At 22.9% G+C, this 24,751-nt stretch overlaps 1 protein-coding gene across 14 annotated transcripts in view; it reads left to right on the top strand.

The window, feature by feature from the left end:
- LOC108002523 (uncharacterized) overlaps nt 1-7,998 on the top strand; it is a 315,743-nt gene extending 307,745 nt beyond the window's left edge. For all 14 annotated transcript variants that reach the window (XM_062077705.1, XM_062077704.1, XM_062077710.1 and 11 more), the window contains one exon: nt 6-7,998. In XM_062077705.1, the coding sequence (XP_061933689.1) occupies nt 6-218 (213 nt within the window). In that variant the 3' untranslated portion in view covers nt 219-7,998. The remainder of the gene's footprint in view (nt 1-5) is intronic.
- Nucleotides 7,999-24,751: the final 16,753 nt, after the last annotated feature.

The raw sequence follows: 24,751 nt of genomic DNA, 5'->3' as shown, positions 1-24,751 counted from the left end.
TCTAGGGCGCTCTGTTTGAATCTCCTCATATGGACGAAAACGATGTGCAAACAATTTCTCATAAATGCGAAGTATTACCCCTTCAAGAATATACGGAGAAATTGGGCAAGGAACCACATAGATATCTGACCATTTACGACAACAATGACATTTATTATTTGGCCGGATATTATGATCCAACGACGTACCTGTTAACTATGCAGCCAGGGGTTGTTTGAGAACAGCTTAAGCTGACGATTAAGTTAACGGGTGTTACTTAATTGTTGTCAGCCAATAAATCACTGCGAAATTAAACGAAATGCCATGGCCGTTCCTGTCACGGTTGAGATGTTATCACGTTTTCCAACGAAAAGTTAAGATGATAATTATCAAATCATGGCGAAAATAGATGAACGAATCGAACGTTCATCGATCGAGAGACATTAAAGTTTACAATATAAAAAATCAACGTTTACCTCGAACAATAATTTTCTCAATAAAAATTTACAATGATGCAATCAACGACACCATCATTCATAGTACGCTTTCGAAAAGCAATCAGTGTCATCACAAGGCACAAGCGTTATTTATTATCGCAAAAAAAAACCAGAGAAACCAGAGATTGTTTCCAGTTGCATTATATTTTTCCTCTTTTTCTATGGTTATTACATATGTTGTTACGATTGATTTTTCTTTGATCTAGATTCTTTTTCCCATTGAATTATATATACATACATATGTAAGTACATTGTTCATGAGAGATAATCGTTGTTAATTTAATACGTTTTCTATTAGTATTTCTTGCGTCTTTCATATCGTTCGAAGTTTCAACTGAATTATACTGTATTTCGTTTCGGTGCTGAAAGATGGATTTTGACAGGAGAAAGATACTTTCGCGAATATTATTGTGAGTATTTTCATGACGATACTTATTCGCATTTTACAAGTTGTGAATTCTTCAAAATGAAAAGGCGTGCAATGATAAAGTTGTTTCGCTATTTATATAGAAATATCTGATTATTTGTATGCTATCGTGATAGATATATATGATGCACGAAGACCGTGCAATTGTTGCAAAATTTCGTGGGATCCAAAAGTTTACATTTGAAAGAAGAGATTTCGATATTTTCGAAATTTGAATCCGAAGAGGGGGCTTGTGCCTTGTGTATAACGAAGTTAAAATAAAAATAAAAAGCAGCTTAATTTTTTCAAAATTACGAGCTGGATTTTTCGATACTTGGATCGCGCTTATGATGAATATTGATAAATAATTACAAAAAATAAATACATATAAAAAAAAAATATATATATATATAGATATATATATTAAATATGTAGAGGAGAGATGCAATAAATATACCGAGTGGCATTAACGCGAAATAAATTACGAAAACATTGATAAATGTTTTATCAATTGTAAATATAAAATATATAGTATACATACATATACATACATACATACATACATACATACATACATACATACATACATACATACATACATACATACATATATACATACATACATATATATATATATATATGTATACATGTATACTGTATATAAACGTTAAGTGCGTACATACGTAACTAAATCGGATGCATAATCTGATTTTTAATCGTTAGACCAGTGTTAAATATTGTTGTCTAAACGAAAATACAATACATATATACATCTACATTTATTAAGCAAAAATTAAAGGAAAGAGATTTTTTGCGAATCTTGTAGTCCGATTATGCAAACTCTATATGTAGAGATATAAAGTTGAAGTTGCAAGTTGCGAACGGAAATAGTCTGTTCTATTGATATTTTCCGACAACTTTCCAAGTAGTTCTTTTTAATACTCCTGCAATCGGAACTTACGAGACGCGATGTACTTAGATTAAATATCACTTTCTCGCATCAATTTCTTAATCTATTAATTAAGAATCATTAAGTTTAATTGCTTCAATGCTGTTCATAAACAAAGGTTCATTTGATTTTTGTTCTTTTTTTTTTTTTTTAATATATAATTTTATCGATAGAAATGAAGAAATATGTTATAATACGCTTATTATCCTGCTTTCAGGATAAAATTTTCATTTAAATGTTTTGATAAGTGTCGCCAAAAAGCTTTAAATTTTCGCTAAGCGAAAAAAAATATTGTTTAATCTAGTAATTTAAATGAGATAGATATAAAAAATGATCAAAGTAATAAGTCAATACAATTAAGTATATTGATATCTTTTCTCTAATATTTGAATTTTTGATAAGTTATTAGTTTCTTTAACCTTTTGAGGAATCGATTTATAAGATAAAGATTATTATTTTTAATTTTTCTAAAAATAAAATAAAATATTGTTCTTATTAAATATTAATATAAATTATTTATGAAAAAATATCATACAATATAAAATAATATTCATTATATTTTTTGAATTATTAAAAATTAAAAATAGATATGCTAATATCTTTCAAGAAGTTAACTTATAATATGATTATTTATAAATTTTTTTATACAATTGATGTTCTCTCTTTGAGTAGGATGCTATTAGTTATATTAAACGTACTAACTGACATTATTTTTTTGTAAAATTTTCTTTGGTGATCATGTATACGTACTAAATATTAACTATTCTAATTTAATTTAATAATAAAAACAAGAGAAATTCCAAGAAAAAAAAAAGAAAGATTATTTAGTTGCAGAAAATCAGTTTGAATAGCATTGATGCACCTATACAATAAGATCGAGAGATTGATGCGAGCACACGTCCCATTTCCTGTATCTTTTCTTTTTAATTTCTTGACAATACGAAAAAGAAGAGATTCGATGGATTACTCGAAATGATCGAGAATATCTCGAGTATTGAATCCATAGTGATACGAGATAAGGTGCTACACAATATTTTTTGTTCATTTGCGCGCATATTATTATTGCGATTAACGATAAGTTGACATTTGCAAAACGTTTCAAATATTTTTTCATGCGTTCATTTTGCGAGCCTTGTGCAACCATCCCACGTAGAATTAAGGTGTCTGTCTTTTTTTTTTTTATGATTTTTTTGTATCTCTCTGAATAGCGAGAAAGTTGGCCACTTTTTGATTCTTTTTGATCACGGTCCGATAAAATCGTGATTGTTTTTTTACATAGCCCGACAAATCCTCGTAGAGGGATATAAATCTATCAGAGATACATATACAGACAATCTCTCTGACGGTGTAAGTACAATCACAAGATTTTCGATTTTCCGCCGATTATCGACACATCTTAGCTATTTATTATACGTTTATTAAACGTATCGTCTTTCGACTATGTCCTCTAGTTTCCTTTTATAAGAGGAACAACTAATCGTAGCGGAGCATGATACATCCTAGTACAAATTGCAGATACAATAATAATTGTGCGTTTATGCGATATTCATATCGGCGAGACGTGGAAGACAAGCAAATCAGAGTACTTACATCGTAGCGCGTGTGATTGTCGCGTGTAAATAGATCATAAGCGTACCAGGATCGCTCACTAATTTGTCTTAGATAGAACTGATCGATTTCCATAGATTTCTATCTTCTAATGTATATTCATTCTTATTGTCGTTCGTGCACGCTGTCGCAAATCTTCACCATCGTCACATAATCCTGGCGGTGATAGGTTCGATAGATTTTTGGACAATGCATACAATCTGTACATTGCATAGTATTTTTCCATTAAGAGCAACAAAAAAAAACGACAAGAAAAAAGAAAAATATATACATATACATATATATTATCGATAAATTGTCGAATTTCTCTGTATCATTCATCGGCTCGATGGTTTTCATCCATCTTTTGATGATTGTATATAAAGCATGAAAAGCGTGAAAGATAAAAAAAAAAACAATTTTGTTAAATCATTGTGGACATAGTTCAAATGATGTTTAACGTTCATGGTTCTAAGTCATTTTTGACTTTAACAGTTAGCGATAACGCTAAATCGAATAAATTTGAATCTATGATTTTTGATACAGCCGCTATTGGCTTATACTTTGAAGATTAAAAAGAAGACTACTGAGTCGTATAAATGATGAAAAACGACGATTTGTCGATCAGAGATGTCGTTTCTTCGATGACGATTTTTTCGACGCTTCGATCCTGTGAAAAGTAGCCTACTGGTAGACAACGTAGACGAGGCACGTTCGCTTGTAGATTTGTAAATAATGTAGATTAACGTAAATAGGTATATCGAAGGAAATGTCGGTATCCTTGATCATTTTTTTATACTTATCCCAAATATATATTTTTTTGATCGTTCAATTCGATCAATTTTGCTTCCATTTCGACTCAATAATAATAATTTTAATGATAAATGGAAGCAAATAAAAAAAAATTTTTGAAAAAAGTGATAACGAAAATTAATAAAAAATAATAAAAAGATTTAAACAAATACGAATTATTGTATATATATGTGCGATGAACAAAATGACGCCGACATTTCGCGATAACATTCTTTTTTTTTTCGAATCCATATGGAATTGAAGCGCTTCTCAGTCGAGAAGACCAGTGTATATGTCGGTATGAATCGACTTTTCCTTCCAATGAGAAGACGAGATTTATTTTTCTCCGGCAAAGTTTTCTTAATTTTTTTCTTTGGCGAGACAATTTAGATAAGCGAGAAAATTCACATGAAAAAAAGCGTATACCGTTCGAGCTAGTCTAGCCACTACGTAAGGGTTAGTTTATAAGTGTCTAGATAACGGATGGACGAAAAATTTGTATCATCATTTTTGAATGAATTGAATTGAATTGTTTCGTAAAAATTTTATTTTATAAATAGACATTTTTTTTCTTCTTCTATTTTAAATTAGAATTTTTATTTTAGAATTTTATTTTTTTTTCATTTTTTTACTTTTTTTTTCTTCTTACTTTATATAGACAATGATAATATAGAAATTTATTGAAATTTTACATTCGTTTTATTAGAAATTTAAAAAAAAAGAATATGTCGTACATCCGTTATCACGATGAAAAGAATCCCTTGATCATGTTGCGTATTCGATTGCCATTTTTATTGTTCGCGATATACGGGAAGGATAAAATAATAATAATTATGGAACGACCAGAATAAAAATGTGTAAACAATCTAAGGTTAGGAGATTATGCGAGCCTGTATATTTTATGAGTTGTATAGCCGATGCATGGGTGATGCTTAAGACAATGAGAGAAAGAGAGTAAGAGCGAGATATATAGAGAGTGAAAGAAAGAGACAGAGAGAATGAAATGGAGAGTGAGTGAAGCAAAAACAGATGAAATTAATATTTTATTCTAGAGAGAGAAAAAGAGAGAGAGAATTGAAATTATTATATTTTAATAACTAAGACGTGCGAGTAGTCGATTTAAAATAAAAAAATAAAAAAATATAGTTCAAGAATAACATGAGATGCAAAAGAGCGAGCAAACATACAAATGACAAACAAAAAATATATATATATATATATATATTTATAATAATATATAATATATATATAATATATATAATATATAAATATATATATATATATATATATATAAAGAGATGAAAAAAAATGAAATATGAGCGAGGAAAATTCTACGCATGAATGAGGATTGAAATAAGAACGAAAGAAAAAGAGAGAGTGAGAGATTTAAGAATATAGTGGAACGACTGTTTTTCGAACCCAAAAGTCTGAGAAAAAGATTTCAGGACAAAAGAAAAAGAAAAAGAAAAAGAAAAAAAAAGAAAAAAATGAAACAAAGAAAGATACAGTTGAATTTCATTTATATTTTCCTACGCGAAACTTTTTGTATGACGAGTGGCAATGTGTGTGCGTGTGAGTGTAAGGCAAATTTCGGTTGACGTTTGTTTGTAATAAAAAAGAAAAAAAAATGAACAAAAAATGAGAAAAAAGCACATATGAAATTTGAAAATCATGGCGAAATGTACTATGTGCACAAAATGAAGACGAAAGATAAAAAAACATACAAATATAAATGTTTGATGTACTGCGTTTAATGTATGCTTACTGCTCTTCTCGTTTTGTGGTTTTTGTTTTGCAGTATTGTCAGGTCGACTACTTTTTTTCCTGTGAGTAAATGACACATTGCATAGATTTTTTTCCTTTTCTTTTTCTAAAAAAAATATATATATATATATATATATATATATATATATATATATATATATATAAGATTCTTATACTTACGTTTTAAAAAAAGTTTCAATAAATATATAGTCCTTTTAAAGGATCCGATAATAAAATCGATTGGAATTTTTTCTATTATCGTTGACAAAATTTTTCTTTTTCTCTGAGCTTGGTTACTTGATCATGCGTGCCTCGATTGCGTTTTTGAGATAAGAATTCTTGGCTTTCCTGTATGATTTATAAGAGACAAGTTTTTTAAAATAAACGCTAGGTTATAAACTTAGTACTTACTTAAGATTAGATCAGTTCTATGAGTAGATTTTTCTCAAATTAATCTTCCACTCACTCAGTAATTTATAAAAGAGGGAATATGAGAATGAAATTTAGAATGTAAGACTGAAAACTTGGTGACTTATGAACATAAGTTGAAAAAATTCAAATAAAACTTTCATTATATCTAAAAAAGAATGTCGATAATTCAAATTTGATTGAAAATATTAGAGAACCTGATTTAAGTAATTTATTAATTCAATATTTCCATTATTCGATATTTTTTTATGTTATTTGTTTTCTTAATTTATTTTTAATTTTAATTATACAATGTAACATGTATAAACACAGAAGTTCATCGCTTAACGAAGAATATTGTTTTCAAATTTAAATTTCGATGAAATTGATATTTGCGTGGAAATAGAATATTATTATTGGAGAATTCATTATTGGAAAAAAAAACTTCAAAATTCAATTATTGATAATTATTTGTTTGTTTATTAAAACATACGTACAGAAAAGTCTATTCATTGGACGATTTTATTTTTAATTTGGAAAAAAATTATATGTATCTGTCATTTTCTTAATATGTAGGAGTTTATAATTAATAACATATTTCAAAACAAATCATAAATTATAATAATAATTAATATTTTTTTAAGTTAAACAATTTATAGTGACTTATACAAATAACTTCATTTATACATCTTACATTATTTTATTATTATATATATATATATATATTATGTTTAAGTTTTGAAGTAATAACAGCTACTTTTAATTCTTCCAAGATTATTAATAATAAATAAAAAACCTCTATTTTTGTATAGAAGTTATAATGCATTAAAATTTAAGATCAGTTTTACCAAAATACATTTGTCATTTAAGTAGTTAGTAATTAATTAATTAAGAGTTAAATAAAAACTGCCATTATACTTTTTTTTATTAAAATCATTCATTTTTATTATTTCTACTATTTGTTGTTACGTGTATTTCTATATTTCATTATGTTCCATTAATTATATTAACTTAATAATTATTTAATAAATAATTGATTCATTAAAAAATCTTAGATATCTAATATAGACTTTTAAAAAATAAATTCTTTCATAATTTTTAAATCAATCTTTATTTTGTCTATATTATCTACACGCTCAGGATTTTTTTTTTATTTCTATCAATCGTCTTCGAACAAAGTTCATGAATAGTCTAATATACTCTATTATACAGAAAAGAAAAAGAAGAAGGAAACCTGGCAAATCTGTGATAGAATTCTACAACGGAGTACCTCTACATAAAATTTATCGATCGTACGTGATCATGTGATCAATGTCGATTATTGTTATTATTATTATTGATTCGAATTCGATCCTGTTCAAATGAACGTCACAAAGAGATGGATGAATTTCGTCTGTTTTATTTTAAGCACTAATGAACGAATGACATGATAATTTGAATAGCAATGTATGGACAGATTTTACTGTTTTTTGTTCTTGGTCAAAAGTATTGTGTATACATTCATAGAATTAAGTTTTTGCATTATTTTCTAAATGAAAAACAAGATGATGTGGAAGAAAAAGATGGAAATAATGGGTAATTAAATAAATGAATTATAATTTTGAGTATGATAAAAACATGTGTTTATGTATTATAAAAACATAGAAGGAAATTATTATTTTTTATTTCAATTCTTATTTAATTTAAAAGAATATATATATTTCATTTAATATATGGTATCAATAATTAGATCAAATAAACAAGAAAAAAAGCATGTTTGTGGGAAAGAGAGAAAGAATGAATTAGAAAAAAGTTTAAATATGTGCGTGTACGAATGGTTGAATAGAAAAAAAGAAAAACCAGTTATATCGTGCAATAATGCTTTGTAAAAGCTTAAATAGAATCTTTTATGTTCATTTATATAAATATCCATATATTTTTATCTAAATAAATGTATAATTTTTTTTCTTAAATTCTATGTTGAAATTTTCAGTTAAAAAAAAATTTCAACATATTTTATTTAAAATAATTATAAAAAAATTGAAAAGAATAAAAGAAAAAAATAATGAACTAAAACAATAAAAAATAATATATTACTGCTTTTTTAAAAAATAAAAGAAAGGAATAATATTTGAAAAGAATTCTTCGATTATTAATTTTTAAATGCAATTAAACAGAACGAAAAATATAAGAGAAGGTAAAAAATATAAAGAATTAAAATTAATCTAATAATAATATATTTTTCTAAAAAATAAAAAATTAAGCAAATTTTAACGAATTAAAATTTCTTTAAACTATTGCAATTTCTTCAAACTGCTTTGTATCTATTAATTTCTTACTCATTCCATTAATTACATACAGTTTTATTGCACAATATAATTACAATTCTAGCTACACAGAATGAAGATAAATGAACTACACTAAGAATTGGAAGAGAATGAAAGAGAATTTAATCGTATTTCGTGTTATGCTTTTAGAGAAATCAGTTGACTGTTACAAAAATAGAGAATCATTATCTATTATCTCTTAATATAATATATTATCTACTACTTGTTAATATAATATTATGATTCTTTTTCCATCGGTTGATCATCGAAAAAAATCGAATTATCTATCGATTTATCGACCGATTGATTAATTGTCAAATAACACGATGAAAAAGATATTTTGATCTATCGAGAATTTAACGCGCACACATGTTTATTACACGATCAAAAATAAATCCAAGTTAATAGATTAATATTATACATAGATTTAACGAAAAGAAATAAAAGAAATAAAAGTATTAAAAACAAGTATTAAAAATGGTGAGACGGAAATATTGTGTATATATGATGATAAGAAGAGCGTATTTGATTCATGATGACGATGACGATATTCCTATGATAACAAAAAATGATAAAAAGAAGGGCCATCAATTGCAGTAAACAAAAGAATAAGAAAACGATACTTTCTTATTCTTATCTATTTCTATTCAGTTAAGTATTTGCCAATAATAAAATGCATATTAGATACAAATTTACTAGTATTTTTTAAAATAATTTTATTCGAAATATTATTTCCTGTAAGATCTTTTTCCTATTAATCTTAATTAAATATGGTGGAATTTGATAAGAAAATATGAAATAATTGTATGATGTTTTTCTATTCATACGTTTTTAAATTGTTATTCTTTTTTACCAAATTTTTATCGAGTAATTAGTTATAACAATATTTAGGAAATTTTTCTGAAAATAATATTTATGGAATATTCATTTTAAAATATATTTATTAATTTTATAATTTTTTGAAAATCTCAAAATTTTTTATTATTTTTATATAATTTAAAGTTTATTATTTCAATAATTGGATAAAAACAAGAATTGTTTGAAATAATAAATGGAATTTTCTATTTATTAACTGATTGTTTCTTAATTATTCTATTTTTATTAATAAATTATTAATAATTATTCTATTTTTATTAATAAATTATTTTATAATCTTTATTTTGCTAAGATTGAATTTTAAAATTGAATAAAATTAATTAAAAATTAAGAAATTTTTAATTTTATTCAATTTTTTTATTATACATAATATCTTTCTAAAAAGTATTTGTGAAATAGAAAGTTCTTCATAAATATATATTCATAAATGGAAAATGAAAACTTATTTTTATAAAATAAAAAATTTTAGAAATATTAAAAGAAATATTTTAGAAATATATTATTTAAGAAAACTTTAAGAAATTTATATATTTACATATTTCAAATTTACATATATTCTAATAAAAATAAATATCTATATAATATTTTAAATAATATATTTAAAATGTTTATAATTAATAAATAATTAATAATCATTAATAAATATTATAATTAAAATATATAAATTATTTATTAAAGAAGTATACTGAAAAGATTCGTGTAAAAAAATCAATAAAATAAAAAAATAAAATTTTAATATTTTAAATTACTAAAATTTTATAATAAAATTCAGTCAATGTATTGAATAATTTTTTCTTCACTGATTTATATGAGTTTAAAGGATTTCATTTTGAATAATTCTTTTTTTTGCATATAATTGATTATTTTAATTTTCGAAATATTATATCAAATATTCGAAATATTATAAAGTATCAAATATATATAAAATATTCACTATTATATACATTGAATTCTGCTACGATTGCCATTATTAACTATTTATATAAACACAATGTAAAGGATGAACAAATATTATCATGCTTATCCATCAATAATTTGAATGTTATATGGATTCATGAAATGTAAAATAAAATATAAATAAAATAAAATATAAAATTCTTAAGCGAGTGAAATTGATAATAATCGAAGTTAATTTTTTTTCATTTTATATATATATATATATATATGTATATATATATATATATATATATATATATGTAAATACCTATATATATGTAAATACATTACAAAAAAAATTTTAAAAAAGTCATTCAAATTCATAAAAAAACATATTTTCGAGAAATTCATATATTATACAATATTGATGCATATATTATCATAGATGTACAGATATAAATAGAATTTAATAATATACTAAAATTTTTGTGAACAATTATAATATTATATAATGTGTATAATGTTATATATATAATTATATTATTAATATATATAATTAATAAAAGAAAAAGATGTTCAAAATGATGTCTTTTGTAACATATTTTAAATGTATTAAAATCGACGAAGAAAGAACAGATTCACTTAAAATAAAAATATTGAACATTATATAAATAAATTCCTAGAGAGGAATTAAATTTTCTTTATTTTTATAATTTTTTTTTCCATTATGAAATCGGATTTATATCAATAGAAAAACGAATGAAAAATGAAGTCGCGCATGAGTCGTTAATCCGACAGAATTTCGCGAAGAAAATTGGAAGCAAAATCAGAAAGAGAAAATGGAAGTAATAAAAGGCGCTCTCTTCAACAGGCAATGGCCGACAAAAATGGCCCATAGAGGAAACCATTTCAAGGCTGTGCTTTCAATACCTTCGGAATAGGAAACCTTGTTACTTTTTCCTTATCGTATTCTTCCTTATTCTTTTTTGAATTCCATTTTGATGATATTTTCAGTTTCTGACAAAAATAGTAAAGTTTGATAAACTGTAATGATCTGATTTTATTGTTGCGATTATTTTCAATGAAAAAATTTTATTCAAATATTTTTATTTTATCTGATATTATTTTCTTATTTTATTTTATATATTTCAATGTTATTTCAGTAATTATGTATTTAAAAATAATATAATTTTAAAATTATATATTAATTTATTTCTATTTTTAATTTATTTTTAAGTATTTCTGGAATATAAATTTATTCATATTGTGATATAATTTATTCAAATGGAAATCTTAAATAAATTGCATCACATTATTATAAAAAATAAATTTATTATTTATTTTATAAACTTTCTTTTATAAAGAATAAAATTATATTTTTATAAAAAATAAAATATAGAATTTATAGAGAATTTATTTCTAAATTGTGATTAATGTTTAGATTAAGTAATATAAATACGTATATAAATACAAGTATTTATTAAACGATATATTTTTATTCTATAGTATTAATTAATTACAAATATTATTCTTAGAAAATTATAATTAATGTTATTGTTTAAATTTAATATTTCAATATTAAATAATTCTTAAAATTCTTATTTTAAGATTTTCAATAATAAAATTGAATACGAAAAAATGAACACAGAGCAAAAAAATAATAATAATTAAATAAGAAAAAGTACAAATATAAAAAAAATTATTTCTTTATATCTTATTTTTTATTTTTTAAATTCTTTTTCATTCGAAAATGTATTTTTTATTTTGTATAAAATAAAGAAAAAAATACGTTATTATTTTAAAATATTCCAAAATAAAATGAAAATATTAAATAAAACAATATTAAAAAATTTTGTATAATTTCTTTGTTAAAGAGAAAAAAAAAAAAATTTTTTTAAAATATATTAAAAAATTAACATAAAATAATATCAAAAATGTCAATATTTTGTTATTAATTCAATCAAACTCTAATTTAATATTAATATATAATATCAATATATAATAATCGATTTAATGTTATTTTCATATATTAAACACAGGTTGAATATTTTCACATTTCTATTTTTGTAATATTTTGTAATGTATTTTTGTATTTTTGAATAATATATATAAGTGAATAATTTTAATCAAAGATGAAAGATTGAACAAAAAAAAAGGAAAAAATTTATATAATGGTATTCGAGCAATTTCAAGGATACTAATCGTTATCTGAAATACTGACCTATAATGTTGAAAAGAGAAAATATAAATGGATGAGATTAAACGAACATAAGAAGTATCACAAAATGAAAAAGAATATGAAACTTTAGAATTGTTTCTGAAAAGGAAAATACAGCTTGTGAAATTCAACAAGACGTCTGAAAAATAATTATTGAGGACGTTTTTCGTAATAATTATTGGAAAGACATATCTAAACATTCAAAATTCAATAATTATCAAAAAAAATAATATTAGAAAACTAAAATAATAAAGTTATAAAACGTAAAAAAAACAAAGAAATACAGTTTTGAACAATTTAAAAAATGTGAATGGTAATAGGATTAGTTGAATAAGATATTTCTTAAATTATTTTTTTAAATTATAAAATTATAAAATATTTAATAAGAAAATGATATGTACAAAATTTCAAAGTAATTGGATAATTAATATTTCATGTCACATTCAAAATTTAATATCAATATTGGACATAATTATTTTTTTGCTTAATATTTTTAGAAATATTAGAGAATATTTTCAAATAAAGATATAATTTCTTACAATTAAATATATAATAATAATAATATAATATTTATTTATTTTAATAATATATTTATAAATATTAATAAATCATTGTTTTTATTTTTAAATTTGGTAAAAAAATACATATACATATAACGAATTATAAGTAACTTTTAAATATTTAGAAATGAAAAAAATATTATTGAATATTATTGTTGTAAAAATTTTCACTTAAAAGAATGATATTACTTTTTCTTCTATTTTATATTTTACATTTTTTATGTCCCATCATTCCGTCGTATTCAATTATAAGCATATCCTTATTATCATTTGTTTATAATAAGTCAATTCACTGATTATATTAATTTTTTCCTTTTAACTAGATTATTTATTACTATATTAGACTAATATTTATATTCTTTTAGTATATATACAAAATATTTTCTATTTTATTTATTTTTTTCGACTTCTCTTCTAATAAATTATTAAATTATTTTAATGATTTAACTTTATGACTTGCTTAGTAATCATTATTTATTACTTATTAGTTTTAAATTTTGTATTCTTTTTCTTTCTTTTATTTTTTTAGAATATTTTTTATATTTAAAAATATAAAAATATATTTAAAAATAAATTATAATTAAAAAATATATTTTATATGATTCATAGATTAATATTTTTTTAGTAAAAAAATCTGTATATACATTGAATCTATTAAAAAACTTCTAAAATTTTTTTCGAAATATAATTTTCTATTTTTCACATTAATATAATTTTCCATATTTCATATGTATTTTCTAAACCTTTCAAAAAGACGCATTTTTATTTAATGATAATTTAATATTAAAAAAATAATAAAGCTAAAGTATTTTAGCGTAAGATAATATAAATGAAAAATTTAATCAAAATTCTTATAATCATACAATTCGATTAATGTTTTTATTAGTTAGGGTTCATATAATAATTTTTAGGTATATGAAAAATTTATAATATACATATCTCAACGTAATTATATATTACAATAAATATACATATATATAAAAATATATATATATATATAAATTATAAGTATGTAATTCCATTGTAGGTTTTGAAGCATTAAATCATATTTCAATATACATATATAAATTAATTAAAAATATGCATTCTATCATCTCGATTAATAATAATTAATAAAAATTTTTTGCGGAATAAAAATATATTTAAATATATTTAATAATATTAATACATGTATTAAAAATATTAAATTTATATATAGTATTTTAATCATTCATGATAAAAAATTTCATATTTAAACTATTTTTTTTAACGAATTCAAATAATTTTACATAATCATAAATTTTAGTTGTTTTCGTTTTAACGTATTTAAATAAAAATTAAATTTGAAATATTTTGAAACGTATATAACTTATCTATAATACAATTTATTAATTTTCATTTAAAATATTTTAAATATTTTGAATATAGGAATTTTAAGAGCTGTAGATTTTTATATAATAAATATTTTTTCTTTTATTTTTCTAATATTTTTTTCTAAATATGTTGCTCAATTTCATATACATGTGGTATACAAGGAAATAAAATTCTTGTGGTATATAAGGAAATTATAATAAAAATATAATTTGAAATTAGAAATTTTCTAATTCTAAATAAAATCTATTGAAATTGTGTTAATTCTGTGATATAAAAAAAAGAATTTATCTCAAATTTAATAAATTAAACGAATAATTAATTAATCGAATAAATTAAAATAAGAATTCATTCTAAAAATATATAATTTCTATTTCTGTTATTGGATCACATCGTTATTTTATCGTTATCTTGCTTTTTCTTGAATTACTTGCTACTTTCTTTCCAATTAAACTTCTATTTGTTCCAATCATTGACTCTTTCTTTCTTTGATTTAAGAAAAAAATTTATTTTCTCAATTTTAAACAATGTCAAAAAAATCGTGTAATCGAAAAACTCCTTTCTTGTTTTTTGTAATTCACATGAGAATTTTATATCATTAAAATTGTATTAAATTATTATTTATAATTTAATATTGTTTGTTAGAAAATATATACTTGTTTTCGTATATATTTTTCCTAAAACTTTCCTAACTTTTTCCTAAAACTTTCATTTTTTTTTGTTATAATTATGGCATTTGATTAGAATTATTTTCATTTTTTGTAAATTATAAAATAATATGCACAAAAATTATTGAATTTTCAGAATTTTCAGAATCTAAGAATTCTTTCAAAATCAAAATTCTTGAAACCCCGAATTTTAAAACATTGTGAATTTAATGAAAAATATAAACTTTCATTAGTATACAAATTTTGCTTTTGATTGTCTTACAATAAAATTTGTTAACAGCAAAATTTGTAATAAATTATTTTTATTATTATATACCATAGCTCCATGAACGGATAACATTATTTTAGCTAACAATATTTTATTACTGTATTTTAGAAAAATACCACGAAAATCAAATTATTGTAAGTTATATCTTATATTGCAATATTATATTTACAATAATTTGATTTTCGTTGTATTCTAATAAATATATTTCATTAGAATTTCTAATTTTTATTTCTATATAAATTTATTCTTTAAATACTATTCTTTTTGAAATGCATATCCTCAATTATAATGATTATATAACAGATTAAGAACGATGAGATAATATTTTATAATAGTTGAAAGATTTTTCCATAGAGAAAAACTTATAAAAAATTATAAAAAAAATAATAAAAATTATTGAATAGATAATTGAATAGATGATAATGATTTCATATCTTAGTTGATGCACTTGATGCAGTTGATGTGTAATGATGTAATTTATATATGTAACATATTCATTCGCGAAATTTGTAAAGGATTTTCCGAGAAAATTCATATAAAAAAATTCATATTTTTTTTATTGTCGACCTTTCTTAAATCTAAATAAAAAATGTGATCTGAAAAGACTGTCATTTTTGAGAACTTAATTGACGTTTATAATTGTTTATAATTTTTGATATATTTCAATCTGATTGCATGGATTGAAATCTTTATTCCAAATCATCAGCCCGATTCAAGGAATTTTCTTCTAACTTGAGAGTCCTAAGCCAAGCATTAACTGTGATATTATTGATTCTATCTTTCACTATCGTGTCCTACCGGAAAACCGAAATCTTCCCAATTGAACTAGGAAGTGATTTTCTGAGAGCACAAACTTCACTTGTAAAACTCATTTATAAGTCTCATTGCGAACAGTTCGTACTGCCTGATACGATAAACAGATAGTTTCATTCTAACATTATATTGTGCTCTGACCATCGGACTCGATTATACTGTGAGAGACCTAGCTCTCTAGACACGTGTACACACATAACTGTATACAGTTTACTTATCTTTAAGAAATATATTACTTGTTACATCTGTCAAAAGAAGATTTTACGATCATTCAGCTATTAGATTCCATCATTTCAACTAACATCATTTCAATATTATTATTGCGGGCACGAACATTAATTCTTTAAGTCGGATATTTGGCTCAAGCAATTACAAGGATGTTGAAAAAACTAGCTAGAAAGAGAAATTCATTTCAATTTTCCTGGAGGATATTCTGCAAACAGTCGTCAATTGTCAGTGAAATTGTCAGATTTCAGACAATCCTATCAATTTCAGAGAATCGGCGACAATCCTATTTACATTCGGTGAGTCGAGTGTTAATCAAGTCTCATTCGTTAAAATATAGCACGCTCAAACGATGAGCTGAGAAAATTAATTGACGAACGTGATCGGCTCAAATCTAATCTAATGAAATTCAAAAATTTCTAAGACACACATGAGAAAACTATTTCAGCCGACTCCTTTCAGAAACGGAACGTAATATTGATCGATAAATTCCAAATTTTACAAGATCGCATAGAATTGCTAGTAACAAATACCGCAGATGAGGAAGTGCACCAATTTCGTGAAATTTTCGAAACTATGTATTTTGACGTTATTACCGAAGTCCATGGATACTCATAACGTGCACAGATGGTATCAACGCCGTTCTATAGTTAGGTTCACAAATGCATTACTAGCGGTATCCGAGACATTGGCTTCATTCTGGTTATCTTCGATTTCTATGCCGAGTTTTCATGGCGAGCTCGGCAAATGGATCTTTTTTTATAGCTTCAAAAGATAGCTTCGATGATAAACTGCAATGAATCACTCACCGATATTGAGAGATTTTATTATTTAAAATTTGCGTTAAGGGGAGAGTAATAAGATCATTGGCAATACCAAATGATAATTATTTGACCGCGTGGAAATTATTGCATGAACGATACGAAGATACGAATGAATTAATCGATCATCACGTGAGTGCATTATTCAGATTATCTTCACTATCGATAGATTCGACGAATGCTTTGCATCAATTAATAGATGATTTTACCAATAATGTCCAATCTTTGAAATCGTTACAAGAACTCGTGGATCGACACATTTGTTGGAAACAAAACTAAATCCGCAAGCAATTAAGATGTGGAAAAGACGCGTATCCGAATTAAGCCGCAGAAAGACTAAACAATTTTCAGACCTTTTTCGAACAACGATACAAATTTTTATCTAAAATCATTTCAGATACTATTATCGCAACGAGATCCCTCGCTCAAAAATCGCGTTCGCGAATTATTCTGTTTATTGTTAATTGTCGAAAAACTAACATGTCTGTTATGTTCCTTGAGTCACATACTTTCACAGTGCAAAAAGTTTAAGTTGATTGATGTCAAGGTATTGAAAATCTATTTTAATCAGACGGAACACCGAGTTAATGTATGCAGCAAGTGGATCGTGTAGACAATGTCGTGCTAGGCATCATACTCTTCTATATCAGGGTAACTAAATCGACTCAGATCATTGAGGAGATTATGGGGGAGGCATCCGCGAACGCCGTTTCACAATCAACGGAACATATCATCTTTTCAGTTTCGGCAATTGTTAGTGCATATTGCGACTAGGAACGTTATATGAAGCGTGCTGCGTAAATGTATACGATGCAACATGACAGAATTCAGGGATACTAGTGATCTAATGGGCCAGCTAAAGTTCAAGCATTTTTTACAGGACAGGCGTAGATTATGCCGTGGATTATACCATTTTTTATTAAGAAATGAGCACTCAGAATGACAACATCTATTTATGCGTATTTATTTGTCTAGGTATTAAGGCAGTTCATTTAAAGTTAACCTTGCAACGCAATCTTTTTTAAACTATTAGATTTCCTTCGCGTCGAAGTCGAATAATAGAATCAATTTTGCCGAAATTATACTGAATCCGTGAATTTTTTGAGATAAATTAACAATTAATTTACGATTTCGTAATCGCACAAGGCATTGATTGGCGATTTGTACCACGATATGCTTCATATTTCAATGGCCTTTAAGAAAGCGATGTTACATTGGCCAAACGTTTGAAGAAAAAAAACGTCAACAATATTAACGTAATAATAATGGAGGCTTGTATAAATTCACTACATTCCATCCTATAAAGGATTTTAATCCATTAACTCCTGAACATTTCCAATAACTGATTTAATCTATTCTGACGTCATTCCGCCAATGTGAATCTCTTAAGTTAATTTCAACTACTGCAGGCAATGTAACAATAGTTCTAGGAACGATGGCGACTATCTACATTAACGAAACAAATGGAGACACATGATACCTGAGGCATTTGGAGTGGACACAATAATAGTAATAAAGGAAGAAAACCTGCTTCTGCTACGGTGGAAATTGAGTCACATTGTGAATGTATTCAGGGAAGAATAGCGTGACATGCGTAGTATCAATTAAGATATCCGTTGTTGTCTTCATCAAGCTTGTATCGAAAATTTGCATTTTATCAATGAAAGATTCAAGTCTATCTTGCAGAGATCAAGGACGAATCAACTCATCAAGGTCCATACTTGGAGAGCAATAGTAATTCAAGCATTGCAACTATTAATTATATATGTATATATATGTATTATATAAAGACTTTAATCATTAATATTTATTATTGCTGAAAATTTATATAAACAAAAATAGTTTGTAAGCATAATCTAATTTTACATTGTAGACAATATTGTAAAATTGAATGCGAGCCATTCAAGATGGACCGCATATTTGCAAGATTCATGAAGAGTTCATTCGGAAAAAATTCCTTATATAAAAAACCTTGTTATTATCGATCACAGACCTTTCTTAAGTCTAAATAATGATATTATCTGAGAAGATTATTGTTTTTGAGAATTTAATCGACATTTATAATTCTATATTTTTGACATATTCAATCTGATTGAACTGATCTTATGAGTGATATTCCAAACACAGTTGACTCAATGGCAACTAACATTCTAGTTCGAGAAAATCCATAAGAGAGATACACTGATCTGTTCTTGATATTTTTGTATACATATTATCAGCTCAATTCGAGAAATTTTCCTCCAGTTTGGAAGTGTTGCAAGCTAGGCATTAATCATATTATTGATTATCATGCCTCATCAAGAAACTTAGATTCTTCCAATTGAACTAGGAAAAGACTTTTTGAAGATAGCTTCACTTATAAAGAAGTCTCATTGTGAATTTAATATATAACATAAATTCCCATTATTCATCATTTAAAAATTTTACACATATGATTTTTCATTAAATATTATTATTTAGGAAAATAAGATCAAAAAAGTTAGAAATTGAAAAATAAGGACTATTCTAACATTAATTCTAAAGGACAATAAATTCAATCTAAACAAATAAAATGTTAATGAACGAAAATTTTATTTGTTAAATAAAATATTTGATATATAGATGAAAATATTTGAAAATTATTAGATGTATAAATATTAATAATAATTGTTAACTAATAATAGGTGTTAATTGTCGTTAATATTTTTTATTGATTTTATAGTTTTTGTTTAATTTTTACAAAGATTTTTCATCTTTTATATATATTTTTAAAAATTTTCCTAGACTTTATAAAGAAACAAAATGTTAACGAATTCTGTATTATTAAAATTGAATTTATTAAGAAAATATCAATAATTATAAAATATCAATATATATAATTAATAACATAGTTTTAAATAAAAAAAAATAAATGTTAGATTGGATCAAAATGCAAGATTAAAAATTTTTTGCGATATTTATGATTTCTAATAAAAAATGAAAAAATTTTTCTTTATAGAATAGTTCCTATGTTTAAGTTGTTTTATTTCTGAAAAAAAATCAATGAAGATATCGATTTTATTTTAATTAAATAATAGGAAAATAATTTTCCTATATATAACTTTGTAGGGATTACAAAAGAAAATAAAAAGAGATCTCTAGAATTTCTTAATTCAAAATGATATATGATATATGATATAATGATATAATTTTTTATTATCTATAAATTTTCTTAAAATGAATAATGTTCATTGATAAATTGATTGATAAATAAGATAATTCAATTATATATTTTATTAAAATTTTTTTATAATTTAATATTTTTATATAATTTTATTTTAATATAACTTTTACAAGTTTTCTGTTTTATAATCTGTTTTATAATGTTTTATATCTGATTTTAATAAATGTATAAAGAATTTCAAGTTTCAGAAAAAATTTAACGTGTAATTTCATCTTATAATTCTTTTATAATAAATTTATATACTTTTTTATGTTTTATATAAATTCTCCGTTTCCACATTGTAATATTTTTTTCATAAATATTCAATAAATATATACGATAAATTGGAAATTTATAAATATAAATCTTTAAAAAATTCTAAAATTGTTATTCATAATTATTATATGTATATAAATAAAAAAATTATTGATTTAATCTTGCAATTTTATAGTTTTATGATATCGATTTATCTATAATTGTTCATAAATTTTTAATAAATTATTTACATTTATGTATACACTTATATAGAAAACTTATTAATAATTAATAAAATAAATTTTTAATTTTTTTTAAATTTTATATATTTTTATTAAATAACTTTTAATGTAATTTTTATTTCATATTAAGTTTAATATTATAATTCATATAAAATTTCGTTAAAAAAATTTAATCTATTTCTTAAAATAAAATCAGTTTTCATTGAATTAATAGAAGAAAATAAATTAGTTGAATTAGTGAAAGATATATCAATAATAATTTATTTGTTAATTATAAAATGAATAATAAAAGAAATTAGAAACTTGTATAGATATAAAAGAATATAAATGAACTTAGACTAGATAAAATATTAGCGATAATTTAAATTATTATAATTTCATAAAAAATAATCGTAACTAATTTTAAAATGTGGAATCTTTACTTTCACAATATTATAACAAATAGAAAAGTAAAAATACATTTAGTATTCTAATAAATACTGTAATAAATAAAAATAAAGATGTATTTCTTCTTTAAAATTTGAAAAAATTTTTAATTTTAAAATGAAATCTCAATAATTTTGCTGCAAAAACATTGAAAAATTCTTTTCTCTTTAATTAAATTTATAAGATTCAAAAATCGAAATGAAAACAATAAAAATTCAAAAAACATTAAATTTTTTATCATTTTCGATTATATTGACACAATTGTATTAATAATAAAATATTGATAATAGAAATCAGAGAAATTTTTCGAAAAAAACTTCTTAGAAAAAAAAAGGAAGCAATAAAAGCATAAATAAAAATAAATAAAAAAGAAGAAAGATTAAAAAAATTGTTAAAATTGGGAACATGATAGAAACATTTACAGTTAACATGCATTCAATAATTTGTAAAAAAACATAATAAATATTCATGAAAGAAACGAAAATGATATATTATCGATATTGTTGATTGATAATTAAAATTATATGGAGCAAATATTTTGAAACTTAAAGCCAAGCATTGATAACATGCAAAAGAAAAAATTGTTCAAAATATTGATTTTACAATACATTCAAAAATCATTGAAATCAATATTTTCCGCCCAATTCGAATAATTACTAATTTCTCTTATTTTTAATAAAATTTTGTTATTATATAGTTATAAGAATGTTGAATTTATGGTACCGTAGCTTTTTTCCCTTTTTTGTCTGGTCGACAGGATCGTAGAAGAAAGAAGACATTTTGCTCTTTCAATTGCTTCGTGAATCTTACCATAAGTAGACTAGTCAAATGCAATATATAAAAATCTTTTGTTCAATACAGCATTTATAACAACTTATCAGAATTATATAGAATAATATTTCTAGTGGAAAAATCAGTTGATAGAGAAAGGAAATACAATTTCTGCAATTGAGTTAGTGAAGGGCCGTTTGAATGAAAATCAAATTTATCGATGGGGAAAAAGTTCTGATAGAATACAATCAAATTATATATGGAACAATTTCATTTTTTAATGAAATTATTTTAAGAAAATAAAATTAAGAAAATAAAATAATGTTCAAAATTTTTTAAATATAATTTTATAATTGTGTAAGATATAACAAAATTATAAATTGTCACTTCTTCAAAAAAATTTTTTTTTTAATAAAAAAATTATTGTATATATCATATATATACAGATTGTCCTAAAAATGTATTTGTTAACTAGAGATTTCTGAAATAATTTTGAACAACATTTTTCTTTGTAAAAACTTTTGGTTTTGTTAACGAGTTATTAATAAAAGACTTAATCTTAATAAATCCAATCATCAAATCTTAATAAAGCCAATCATAAAGCACATAACTTAATTGAATCGATAATAATATGGCTGCCGACTGAGCATGAACAAACAACATGTCGAAGAAAGAATATATATTGAATGTATTATATATAATGTATTATAGTTATTCATTATTTGTGATATAATTTGATATAATTTTTTATCAATAAAAAAATATTTGATATATTTAATATATTTTCATCAATATTCGCATTTCAATTAGATTACGTGTTCTGTAAATATTTTTTATTAATAATTCATTATCAAACCTATAGCAAAAATTTTTACAAAGAAAAATGTTGATTTGGAATTAATTCAAGAAACGAATGTTACCATTTTTGCTTGCATATACAAACTTTTATTTAAATCAGAATTTTCAGGTTAAGTGAATTCTTCTGAACTGAATTCTCTGTAATGATATTCAAATATTTTTGTAAATCAATATATTTATTGTTTCGAATTAAATTTTAATTTAATCATTTTACAAATTATTATTGTGTCATAATTCAGGATAATATACGAATATTATAAATGAATATTCAATCGAAAATGAATTTCCTATATGATCTATATTTATTTGTTTTTATTTGCCTACGTTTTATACAAAATTGATTGATACAAAAATTATCGTTGAAAAGCGATTTAGATTGGTAAAACTTTCTATCTGATATAATGAATTTTTATCACGTGTAATATGAAATAGCGAGCAAATTATGAAAAATATTGATTCAATACGATGCAGCAATATGCATTGTATCTTAATCCATTGCAATTAGAGATTAAACAATTTTCAAATTTTTGGAAATATATATTTAGCAGAAAAAATTATTTATTTTAAGATTATAAATAAAATAGAAGATCTTTAAAATTCTTAATTTTTTTAGAACTTTATTTTTTCTAATAATAATTTTAACGTCATTTTTTTTTAAATAAAGAAAACAATAATCAAGAAATTATTTCGATTAATTTAGAAAATTTAGTGATATTTATTTTTCAACTCTATTCGTTTCATAACAAATATTATTGAGATGAATAGCATACAGTTGCCACATTTTGTAGGTAGAATTGTAAATTGGTAAATTTGACAGGAAATAAATATAGAAGGAATACTACATCATGACCCATATGGTAGAGCATGAGCGATGATAGTGATTATTATTTGCGAGGAAGTACGTCCGACCTATAATGGATGACTACTTTTGGAAATTTATGTTTAGTTTCTTCGTTATGTATATATATGTATATTCTCAAATATATATGTAGTATTGAAAATAAATCAAACAATTTTACACTGAAAGATATAAATAATTTTATAAATTAATATTTAAATATTTGAAAATTTGCAATGCTAAATTATTTAGGATAGATAGATTTTATTTAAAATTTACAAGATATTGATCTTTATTTTTTTTTTCAATTATTAAATTATTTTTATTAGATTATACATTCTATATTATTCCATAAAAATAAATTATAAATAAAAAATAAATAAATAAAAATAATTATGTTATATAAAGTAATATTAAAAATAAATAAAAATACGCAAAAAATTATAAATTTTGAAACATATTTATCAAACATGTTTTTTCTGATGAAATTAATATTTTTCCTATTAAATAATTGCTTTACAAAAAACAGATTTCATTGATTTTAATACTTTAATTAAAATAAGAATATGTAAAAATAATTAAGAATATGTAATTTTATCAAAGAAATAGTAGATATAATATCTTTATATACTTTTTATATTTTCATCAAAAGAATAATTGAATCTAAAATTTTAAATGGCATATTTCAAATAAACACAATTAAAAAATAAAAAAGTAATTTACAAAATAATCTTTTTCATAAAATAATAGAAAAGAATCAAATTAATTTATATACCTGATGTATTTGAAGTAATATTACGTTTATATTACATATATT

This window comes from Apis cerana, linkage group LG7, assembly GCF_029169275.1.
Source record: "Apis cerana isolate GH-2021 linkage group LG7, AcerK_1.0, whole genome shotgun sequence".
NCBI classification, from domain to species: domain Eukaryota; kingdom Metazoa; phylum Arthropoda; class Insecta; order Hymenoptera; family Apidae; genus Apis; species Apis cerana.
Note: the sequence above shows the minus strand (reverse complement) of the source record. Positions and strands in the feature narration are given on the sequence as shown.